At 46.9% G+C, this 12,091-nt stretch overlaps 2 protein-coding genes across 3 annotated transcripts in view; one reads left to right on the forward strand and one right to left on the reverse strand.

Moving 5' to 3' along the window:
- LOC114656856 (40S ribosomal protein S25) overlaps nucleotides 1–12,091 on the reverse strand; it is a 1,002,297-nt gene that overhangs the window by 711,946 nt on the left and 278,260 nt on the right. The gene's annotated exons all lie outside the window — the stretch shown is intronic.
- LOC114656849 (cell surface glycoprotein MUC18-like) overlaps nucleotides 1–12,091 on the forward strand; it is a 73,906-nt gene that overhangs the window by 43,583 nt on the left and 18,232 nt on the right. For both annotated transcript variants that reach the window (XM_028808432.2, XM_028808433.2), the window contains exons 2-7: nucleotides 6,764–6,891; nucleotides 8,168–8,381; nucleotides 8,470–8,540; nucleotides 8,627–8,705; nucleotides 10,141–10,320; nucleotides 10,514–10,641. In XM_028808432.2, coding sequence (XP_028664265.1) covers nucleotides 6,764–6,891; nucleotides 8,168–8,381; nucleotides 8,470–8,540; nucleotides 8,627–8,705; nucleotides 10,141–10,320; nucleotides 10,514–10,641 — 800 coding nt within the window. The remainder of the gene's footprint in view (nucleotides 1–6,763; nucleotides 6,892–8,167; nucleotides 8,382–8,469; nucleotides 8,541–8,626; nucleotides 8,706–10,140; nucleotides 10,321–10,513; nucleotides 10,642–12,091) is intronic.

Below are 12,091 nucleotides of genomic sequence, written 5' to 3' on the forward strand. Positions count from 1 at the left end.
CTCAGCACCCATGAGAGAGGCTAAGACCCCGATATCTCAAAACCTTGAAACGCTCGTTGTTAGGGGTCTATATAAACAAAGGTTCTTTATTGAACCTTCATGTGGATGATCCTTTAGGGACCCAAAGATGGTTCCCCTATGGCATCACTCTGAAGAACCACTTTGGCACCTTGATTTTTAAGAGTGTTGCTACCTGTCCACAGGTGTCACCATGTCACGGTCCTCCTGACTGTCAATATCCACCTTGAACTGATGAGTTAATGGATCACCCATCAACTCACCCATCCAGCTGACTAACTGCTGATTTACCAGGGAGACTCTCCATTTGCCCCTTTTATTCTCGCCATCCTCCCAACTAGCTGACTACCAACCAAGAGCATAACCAGGAATTCATTTTGGTGAGGTTGAGAAAATACACAAATCCTAACTCCATCTCAATCAGTTAGAACTTTCATCTATCTACTATATAATAAAACACTAAGGTCTTTGTGTACGTGTGATTGGTCAGCTTGGCTTTGGCGATGCAATTGACAGAAGAATTGCAAGTGTGAGACACACAAGGAGAAGTAAAGGTGTAGGAGGCATGCTGAGAGTCGACTTCAAAGACAGAAGGTATAAAAGTGGACGGGAGGTGAACAAGATGCCTTAAATTGACAGAATCTGAGCAGAAGGTTTTACAGGAACACACAATGAGAAAGGAAGCACCCATCAAGGGAGGTACAAATACACAAGGATCCCAAAAAAAGGCACTGAAGAGACAGAAAATATTTTTAAATGTATTGTATTACCTGTGTTTGACAGGTGTGTGGCTCAAGCCCAGTTACACCTGATGAGATAACGGACTGATCTATAGGCTCACCTTATCTGACTAATTTACCACAATGGTCCTCTCTGGCTGCTCTGCCTACACAATCTCCTGATTGACCACCTACTGACCTGTGCACCTGACCGCTCATCCTTTAATTTCTTCACTTTGTCCAGAAAGACTCCTAAAACATTTACGTTTTTCCCAGGCCAGTGATATCTTCATCTTATAGAGCAGGGGTGTCAAACTCAGTTTGTCGGGAGTTATGATGGCTGCAGGTTTTTGTTCCAGCCACTTCCTTAATTAATAACCAATTGCTGCTGCTAACAGAACAGACATCTTTTTGCCTTCGTTTAAACTGGTTTTCTTTTTACAAGTCAGAACTCCTTTCTTCCTTACCCACGTAAGTGTGGGGGTCTTACACTCCGCTCCAAGAAGGATGACATTCTCACTCTACCCACTTTCTTATTTGGAAGCAAACTGTTGCTCTTCCTGTAGGCCGCTGTTTAACTCTAAGGCTGGCAGATCTGTCAAAAAGGTTCAAATGGGATGAGGTTCACTTGATCATCTTTTGGCACTTTTGCACCACTTTAATGAGTAAAAAAATAAACAATGAAGGGTTCTGAATCTTAAAACACAAGTCAATTAAAACGAAGGTAAAATGAAGGTAAAAGATGGCCGTTCCATTAGCATAATTATTTAAAAAGTGGCTGAAGCTGCAGCCATCGCGCCCATCCCACTGGGATTGGAGTTTGACACCCGTGCTGCTTGAATTTAATATGCTGACCTTCTGACTGCTACAGCGCTGACCAAGCGCACCCAGCACACCGAAATCATAGAAAATGGCCAAAGAGTTTAATGAAGTGAAACCAGAGGCGCTGCTGCTGCTGCCTTGGCGGTGCCTGACGGGTTAAGCCGCTCCACCGCTCTAATGGAATTACCTGCTCAGGCCGCTGGACCCGCGGAAGTCCGGCCGTGCGCCGTCGTTATCGAACGGAAAGTGCATTTGCTTCACTCTTAAGTGGGTTATTGGATTTGAAGGCTGCGTCCACCCTTCGCCTGCATCTCCTCAACGAAATAAATGAAATCTCCTCCAATTAGAGGCTCGTCTCCTAATCACCCGCCCAGAAAGTAAGGTGCTGTGTACCTAGTGAGCCCCCTAGTGAGCGTAATGGGGAGGGTCAAGGGGGCGCTGCAAACCGGACAAGTCGGGGGGGGGGGCGAAGTGAAACGAGTGAACGACATAAGGTGGGATATGACTCCGGAGCGATCTCCAGTCTCTGATCAGTCGGACCCCTCCTCCCTACCCGTCTAAACTTCTTAGGCTTCTAGCACAGTGGCGCTGTTTCAGTCCCTGATCCTCGACAGCGATGACCCCCCACCCGTTCAATGCACGTATGCTTACAGCGCCTGAACTTCTACAGGTTAGCCCCGGTTTCTTCTGTGTACCGTTTTGATTAAGGGACAGCGACAGCACAAAAATCTCCGAGATGGACCCCTCTTCCCTGGCCTTCAACAGTGCAAAATCTCCGAGGCAGACCCCACCGCCCCCATACTCCTGGACGTCAAGGAATTTTGGGCTAAGCCCCCAGTACCTACGTACTGATACTGGCAAAGCCCCTGATCTCTGTATCAGCCCTTGTTCCTCCGTTGGTCAACAGCGCGAAAACCCCACCATTTTAACCTTCCGGTGAGATCATGGCCTGAAACGAAAAGCCGCATACGCTTCTAAAAAGTGCTGATGCCAACGACGCTCGTGCTCGGGGGCAAATTGTAGCAACTTGGAGATAAATATTTCGGAAATAAAAATTGTATTTACAAATAAATGAATGCATTGTGAAACGCGGCAATACATAAATTATAACAAAATGATAAGTGAGCAGAAATCATTACATGTGTCATGCCATATGTTTTTGTTGCAGTTTTGTTCATGCGTTTATTTAATTATTCCTTAATTTATTTATTTTAGTCACACCAGTCGCAATGTGAAACGCCTTGAAATGGAAACTGTCATTTTAACCTGTCAAGGTTGTGAGGGCGGGCGCTAGCGAGTACAGCGTTCTGATTGGTCAGTTGTCAGTGACGTGCATTCTCTGAGTTGTGACTGGGCATGTCTGTGGCAGATAGCGAACTCATCCATCCATTATCCAACCCGCTATATCCTAACTACAGGGTCACGGGGGTCAGCTGGAGCCAATCCCAGCCAACACAGGGCGCAAGGCAGGAAACAAACCCCGGGCAGGACGCCACTGCAGGGCACACACACACCAAGCATACATCAGGGACACACTAGGGACAATTTTAGGATCGCCAATGCACCTAACCTGCATGTCTTTGAACTGTGGGAGGAAACCGGTGCACCCGGAGGAAACCCACGTAGACACGTGGAGAACATGCAAACTCCACGCAGGGAGGACCTGGGAAGTGAACCCAGGTCTCCTAACGGCGACGTGCCACCAGATAGCGAACTGGCTGCTTCAAATCACAAACGCTCTGAACTCATCATCAGGATTCTGCATCTGAGGTGTCTGCTGTAAATGTGGCTTGAGATGACTGAAAACTAAAGCTGTGGTCGCGCGAACCACACAGCCAAAGTGACACGAGACACAGAGACTTGTCCCCTCACACAGCTCGGGCACGATGGGTTTTTGACACGCGCTATGCACAGAAGTTTTTCTGGCGCATCGCTGCATATCCGAAATAGCAAATTTTGAGGATAGGCTAGAAGCTGAGGTGTGGTGACAGAGGCAAAGATAATCAGATGATGACAAATTTGTGGAATTAAATTGCAATTGGTGCTGGACAGAACGGAGCAGTATGCAAGACAACAAGGAAAACATGGACACTCTGCCTTTTTGGTTATCGTAAAGTCGGTAATAACAGGCACAACCCTTCTACCATCAGTAGTGTCTCATCGAGGATAGCCATCTGAAAGCTGAACAATCATCTGAGCAATTCACTTTTTCTGCTGTGATATTGTTAGGAGCGCTGCTGCCTCGCAGTAAGGAGACCTGCGTTCGCTTCCCTGCGTGGAGTTTGCACGTTCTCCCTGTGTCTGTGTGGGTTTCCTCCGGGTACTCCAGTTTCCTATCACAGTCCAAAGACACACAGGTTAGGTGCATTGGTGATCCTAAATTGTCCCTAGTGTGTGCTTGGTGTGTGTGTGTGCCCTGTGGTGGGCTGGCACCCTGCCCTGGGTTTGGTTCCTGCCTTGTGCCCTGTGTTGGCTGGGATTGGCTCCAGCTGACCCCCGTGACCCTGTAGTTAGGATATAGCGGGTTGGATAATGGATGGATGGATGGATATTGTTAGGTATGTGACACCGATCAAATACTGCCACCTACTGACTACAAAAATATCGACACTGCGATGAAATGCGCCACCTGAGCATAAATGTATTTTGGTCACTGACAGCACCGGCTTGTAAGTTTACTGTAAACAGGGCTTACCCCTCACTGTAGGACTAGAATTTGGGGGTTGGGGGACGGACTGATGGTAGGCCTTGTCAGATTTCAGACCCCGCCTACTGTACTCAGTACTCCTCCCCTCACAAGTCCACTTCTAGGTGTAGACTGTTGTGGGCGTGGTCATTTTTTCTGACCCTCCCCACCTCCCATATTTAGTAATCTTCCACTTGCTGCAGAACACGGGATGAGTGGCTTTATATTCCTTGCTAACGGAAGAGTCTGTTAGCTAAAAGAGAAGATTTAATTTTAGAAATGCAACACAAATTAACATAAGACACGAACAGAGTATTAGTCAAACTAAGATGGATTCCAGGGCATAAAATTATACTGGGTAAGGAGATGGCTGATAAATTGGCACAAAAGCATTGAATAAAGAGCAAGTAGGTTTAGAATTACCTTAGGGACAAAATTAAATTCAAAATTTAATCAAAAAATTAATTATAAATGAGTGGCAAGTAGAATGGTAATACAGCAGTAAGAGAAGACATTTATATCAATTAAACTGTTAGTCAAGGATATAAATAAATGTAACAGTCAGCCAAGGAGAGATAACATTACCAGTGATAGACTTTGGTTAGGACACTGAGGATTACATCAGTGTTTATATGATATTGGAAGACATTGGGGGGGGGGGGGGCAAAGAAACATGACAACACTTTATAACATAATGTAAAAAGTTTGGGAATTACCATCGGAAACTAATAGACAAAAGCAATCAACAAGGAAAGTCTTTTATAGTTTTAGTGAAATTATCAAGATGATTGTAGAGAATAGATTTTTATTAAGATCAATTATGATATATTTAAATGATACAGGAGAAATAGAAGACTTTTGAGAAGATAAAATGATTTTAAAAGAATTCATGGGAAGGGATAAGGTCTTTTGTTCAGAATGTTGCAGCAATACATCACAGAAAGAAACAATCAAACTGCCATATGACTGGCAAAAAAAGAAGATAATAGGGGGCAGAGATCAACGTGGGCATGTAAGATCCTGCCAGATGAAGTGGGGACTGAGGTGGGGGTGTCAGACCCTGCCTCCTATACTCAATAATCCTCCCATAGCTGCCTGGTGGGTTGAGGACTGACATGGGTGTGACAGACCTTGCCTTCCTTCCTCCCTATTAGAGGGGCGGGGACTGAGGTGGGCGTGTCAGACCCTACCACTCCTCCTCCATACCAGAAGGGTAGGGACTAAGGTGGGCGTGTCAGACCCTGCCTCCCCCATGCCAGATGAACTGTGGACTAATATGGGTGTGTCAGACCATAGACCCTACCCCTCCTCCTCCCTACCAGATGGGGCGGGGACTGAGGTGGGCGTGTCAGACCCTGCCTCTCCTCCTCCTTGCCAGATGAAGTGGGGACTGAGGTGGGCGGAGACTGATGTAGGCCTGTCACACCCTGTCTCCCATATTCAATATTCAGATGTCAGAAGTTCAGATCAGGTGTTAGCGTGGGTCCGGTTTGGAGGAAACAGTTAAAATTAGTCGGCTAGGGTTCAGTAAATACTAAAGGTCATGTCACATTACACAACTTTTCCAGCGATTTTCATTCGTAGCTTTCGTTTACATAAACCTAGCGAGCTGAAGGCCTGTCATGTTGTCTGACACACCTAATGACTCACACCAACTACCCCATGATCACTATAACTTAAGATAGGACTCGTGTCTTCATTCATAGGACTGGGCTCTGTGTGCATGAGAGCCGACAAACAATGAGTATAAAGCAGAGACGAGGAGTGAGGAATGCTCTATTTAATTATTTATATGCACGTCATTTTGTTATTACTTATTTACTATCACATTGCATGTATTCGTTTAGGTATTTTTTCCAAAAAGTTTCTCCATAGGAGAGATGCTGGGGAGGAGGATCTAAAATGGGAAAAGATGAACCTCCAAGAGACGCTTGAGTAGCTCAGCGTGTGACACGGTGACAGCGTCCTCTCAGGTCTGCCCCACAGGTGATGACTGGGGTCTGAAGTGGCTATAAGGGAAAGTTCTATGTAGGAAATGGGGCAGACATACTGGGAGCAGGTGGCAGGCCAGGAAGTCACATTCTAAACTAGGAGGGCTACGTCCGAAATTGAAGTGTTCAGCAAGTCTACTGGGTGGGTTGTATCAACGGGATGAACTGTGAAGGTGTGGTGGGAGACATGGAGACAGGCAGCGAGTGAGCTGTGTGAGTTGCACAGAGATGGCTTCCTCTCAGGTCCAGCCGAAATCGGCGATGGGGTCACTTCTTATCGTTTGCTCTCAAGGAAGGCATGTGAGGATTGCCGCTGGAGCACACTGGCCAATTCTTCTCCGCTAAATGGCCCCTTTCTTTGATGTCCCTGGTGACGCACTGCAAAGCTATGAGCTGCACTTTTGCTCGGATTCCTCGCATTGCGTGACGCTCTTTGCTCAGACGGTCGCCTTTCGGCTTCTCTCCTGTTAGCTGGAGTACGGAGGACACCATCATGTTGACCAGCTCCATGTCTGCTTCTTTTGTAGGGACGACTTCGATGGTGACCGTGTCCATGAAGGAGGTGGTCAAAGTGCTACGTGGCACCACGGCTAACATCCCCTGTGAGGCCTTCATCTCGGAGGAGACCAACAACACGTTTGTGCAGTGGTTCATTGTAAGTGAACATAAAGTGTGAGCAGTCAAATGGGGAATGGAGTGGGCAGTAGAAAAGGGTGGGCTTCAGTTAATTGGTCTGTCTTATATAGCACCTTTCATCCTAAAAGCATAAGAAACAAAAAGGTAAAAAGACAAGGATGGGGGTTTTAAAAGTCCCTGTCCATCTCTCATTCCACCAGTCCACTTGCACTACTCTGCACTGGACAACAGATGAGCCACTGCCCAGGAGAAAAGAGGCCAAGATGGCAAACTGACAGAAGCACACAGCTGTACACTCATCTGCCACATCTGCACATATCCATCCACTCAAAAGTACCCCAAGGTCCAGCATAAATAAATAAAATAGTGCATGGAGACACGTCCTCCCACAACACCGAAGTGAACCGGCCCTGCACAGCTGTGGGTGTGCGGGTCAGCAATGCCAGTGTGCCTACCGATGGACTCGCAGCACATTTACACCCACTGGCATCCTGCATTGGATTAAATGCCACCACCTGCCCCTCCACCCCACCCTTGATTAGTGGGTTAAGGAGATGGATGGGTGGATGGCAAATGTATTTGGTGGGCATCAGTGGCTCGTCCAGTGGATTGGCATTCAGTTTCTCACCTCACACTAAGAGCTGCCAGGTGTGGGCGCCACCAACCATGACCCCAAGCTGAACTGCAGTCGGACAATATACACTTCAAGAAAAGGACAAGTGTCCCTGTAACTGTGTGTCCATCCGTTTGCTATGTCAGTCATTTCAACAGGTGGCACATCACAAACATTTGTAGTCAATATCGTCCAGAGAAATTCTCCCCTTGTGTGTTACTTCAGATTCCAGTTCAGTTCCAGTTCATGTTTATCTTCACGTATACGAAGTCCAGAGAAATTCTTGTGCATCTGACCATAGACAAGTCCAACATGGAGCTTATAGTTAGGCCCCTCCAGACTTCATTTCCCTGGAAGTCAAAAGTTCTAATGGTCCAATGTCAGAACTGGTATGCGTTCAGTACGTGTGTGCCAACGTGTACCAGTAGACAGGCCTACTATGAAGCACACACATGGACTCCATGGCACCCATTTAAACTCACACATCTGTGCACACACACACACACACACACAGATGATTAGCTCAAAAGTATACAGCACTTACACCCGGACCCCCGTGTACACACATGCACAGTTGTAGGGTATACAGTCATATGTCACACAGATGGACATTAACTCCACACACACACATACGACAAGTGCTCTCACGGTCACACAAGCTCACCTTCTTCCTCTTCCTCAGATGGGTCCAAGTCACAGAGAGAGGATCTACTACATGGGGGGTCCAGTGAGCATTGCGGACAACGGCACGGAGTACACCAACAGGATCAGCATGAGCCAGGACTACACGCTGACCATCAGGGACGTGACACTTCAGGACCACCGAGTCTTCTTCTGTCAGGTCGGAGCAGTGTCAGCAGGCAATGGAGAGAGCAGGACAGAACTGCTCGTGTTTGGTAGGCTTCCTTCTAGTTGTCCTCTTACCCACTGACCCTCGTGGCCACTTCTATTCATTGGGTGGTCATCTCCTTCTTCTTTTTTCAGCTAAGCCAGAGCCTCCAGAAATTGAAGGCACACACACCGGAATTTCAGTTCTTGAAACGGACCCCTCCAAGGTACTGACCACGAGGTCAATCAGTGTCCTGTACCCTTTGGGCAGCCACTGAGCAGCTTCAAATGTCACATTGTGTGTCTCTTCCAGATCGCCACCTGCACAGCCAGGAATGGATACCCGTCACTCAACATCACCTGGTATCAGAACCAGAGGCCATTCGTGGACAGTGAGTACTGTAGATCGGAAAGGTGGGGAGACCACACTAGACTGCCCCCAGAAGGAAGCCAAGTTGGGAGGGTCTGTAAGGCCATGATTGCCACTGTATAGTCTCCAGTGTATATCCTCCCAATTACAATATGTGGACTTCAGAGTGAAGCCCCCTTTAGGTGGACCAACAAGCTTTGTTGATCTCATTACACTGACCCAGATCACTACAGGTCCCCATTAAAGCATCTCCCAGGCCATTAGGCCCTGATTACCAACTGTAAGGACCTTACCCAGCTTACCCAGAAGTGAGGCCCCTCTTATGTGGACACCCAGTTCTGACTTCATCATTATACTACCCCCTTCCAGGCTGTAAGACCCCATTTTTTACAGTGAAGCCATACAGTATAAGTTCATCAAGGCCTTTACTGCATGAAGACCCCTTTGGCCAGGTCATCAGCCTTGGTGTTCCCCACCCTAAACTCAATCCCCACAAAAAAAGCCCCTTTAGGGGGCTCACATTCTGTTAAGCCAGCATTGCCACTGTACAGTCCCCAGTATATAACCTGGCAATTATGCTATGCAGACCCCAGAGTGAAGCCCCCTTTCAGTGGACCAACAGCCTTTGAGGAGCTCATCACACTGACCACTACTGGCCCATTGAACTGATTCTTAATACAAGGCCTCCTTAAAGTGGCCCCCCGGCTATTAGACCCTGATTACCACTAACACCCCACCAGTTGTAAGACCCTTACTAAGTTAACCGATGAGTGAAGCCTCACTTAGGTTGACCGCCAGCTATGGCACCTCTCCTCAGTTGTAAGACCCTCCTCAATATGTGACCACCAGCGCATTATACCTTTATAGCCACAATCCATCGTTCGCCCTTCAAGACCCTTACTATAGTGGCTCCAGGGTGAAGCCCCCTTTGGTCAGTGGAGTTCTCCGCCATAAACTGACCCCCAAAGTGAAATGCTTTTAGTTTGTTGACTCATGATTACCACTACCCCAAAACTAAAAGGCCCTCAAAGGCCTAAGGATGACCCAAAATGAGACCCCCGTTTAGGTGGACCCCCATTTCTCTTTTGTGATCATCTTTTTTTTTTAATAAATTCATTCAGAACAATTAATGAGAATTCATCATAATCTTTTATAACAAATATATTAATGTACCAGAATAGCAGCCCACCTCCACTGACGCTCTCAGCCGACCCACCCAAAAACTTAGTAGACCCCCATTCTTCAAGTGTCTTGATCCACTGATCTGCAGGTTCCTCTGCAGGACCCCAGAGTGAGACCCTCACTAATAACGTCCCTGGCTTCTGTCATGTGTACGGGTGGACACTGCGGCCATAGTGGGGTCCTCTGTTGCTGGCTGGTCTGCCAGCCCACTCTGGCCAGTTGACCAGTCAAGTTCTCCCAGTCTGACTTGCTCTTTCTTTTATGGTTCTGTTCAGGTGGGAATGTGGCTACTCAGGTCACGAAAGAAGCCAGCGGCCTGTTCACGGTCACCAGCTCGCTGTACTACAAAGTGACCAAGGAGGACATCAACTCCGCTTTCTACTGCGAGGTCAGCTATTTGACACCAGAAGGCGAGAGCATGATGGAGTCAGAGCACATCCGCGTCGACGTCTATTGTAAGCAAGCCCCCGAGTTGCATCCTCACACCTGTTCACCAAGGCTGACCACATGCAGACAGACAGATTGCTGACATGTGGCTTGTGTCCAGTGACAACAGGGAACCATAGTAAGGTTTACCCAGCCTGGGCACTCCTTGGGCAGACCCATTGATCTCGTGTGGTCATTTGTCTGTCTCCTGATGTTCTGCAGATCCAGTGGAGAATGTGAAGCTAACAGTGGACACTCCGTCGGGAGCCATCAAGGAGGGCGACATGGTGACGCTGCGCTGTCATGGAGATGGGAACCCAGAGTTGCCTTACAGCTTCGCCAGAGTCATGGTAAGGAGCATGCAGTGGTTCAATGCCAGTGGGCATACTTTAGTAATCTTCAGCAATCTTTGAGGCTCAAGGGTTTTGTCTTAGTGACGCCAACCCCGCCCTTAAAAAAGGCAGCATAATTTATATGGTGATGAACTTCAAGACTGGCAGAATGGCAGACCTAGTGCCATCTTCTAGGCTGGCTCTATGAATAAAGTATACAGTAATGCTCTGACCACTGGTACCCCAAGATTACCAGCTCTACATACAGGGTGGTCTACATACACACTGACCATTAAAAATACAGAAAAAACACACAAAGTGGCATACAACATGGTACAGTACACTACAACCCCACTGTTAAGTAGGGGTACCAGTCCAAGACTGCCAGCCTAATTAATATATGATATTGAATATACAGTGTGGCTGACAACCTAATGAATACGTGGCATGAACCCTCCATCTCAACTGTGTATTGTACAGAGTGGGCACATTTTCATGTTACTCCCTACTCACTGGCATATAGAGTATTAAACACTGGCACACCAAAGAGTGGCAGATAAGCTAATGCAAATGGTGATCTCCCCCAAATTTGCCATGTAAGATACAAACTGACCACCATAACTACCACACAATATGTTACACCCCACCCCAATGTCCACACACACATATTTAGAACTGGCACCCCCAAGTCTGATGGTCTAACTAATATATGATAGATAGATAGATAGATAGATAGATAGATAGATAGATAGATAGATAGATAGATAGATAGATAGATAGATAGATAGATAGATAGATAGATAGATAGATAGATACTTTATTAATCCCAAGGGGAAATTCACAATGTGAATGTGATGTGGTGATGTTCCCATATCAGCCATGTAATACCCATGGTGAGCACCCACCCAACTGGCATACATTAAAGAGGGGCACCTACCCAGAAATAGCAGCCTAAGTAAAATAAAAGGCGATCCTTCTCAACTAGCTGTGTAGCATGCAGAGTCAGCACTTACCTGGCATATTTTAAATGTTGGCACCCTCAAAGACTGGCAGACTAAGCAAATGTATGCGGCGATGCTACCAGAGTGGCCATGTGATGCACAAAATGACCACTCCGGATACCATACAGCAAATTAGCGCCCCCATTTGGTCTAATGTATATTACATACTTGTGTCTCAGAAGACTGGCATATTAACTCAGATTGTGGTGATCCTCCTAAATCAGCCATGTAATACCCAGAGTGACCACCATAACTACCATACAATATGTTACAACACACCCATGTATTAAAGACTGGCATCCCCAAGTTTGATAGTCTAACCAGTATCAGTCATGTAATATCAATAGGGAGCACCCATCCACCTGGCATATATTAAAGAAGGACACCTACCCAAAAACAGCAACCTAAATCAAATAAAAGGCGATCATCCTCAGCTTAGCCATGTAAGTGGGCAGAGTCACCACCTA

Source organism: Erpetoichthys calabaricus, chromosome 9 (genome assembly GCF_900747795.2).
Source record: "Erpetoichthys calabaricus chromosome 9, fErpCal1.3, whole genome shotgun sequence".
Taxonomy (NCBI): domain Eukaryota; kingdom Metazoa; phylum Chordata; class Cladistia; order Polypteriformes; family Polypteridae; genus Erpetoichthys; species Erpetoichthys calabaricus.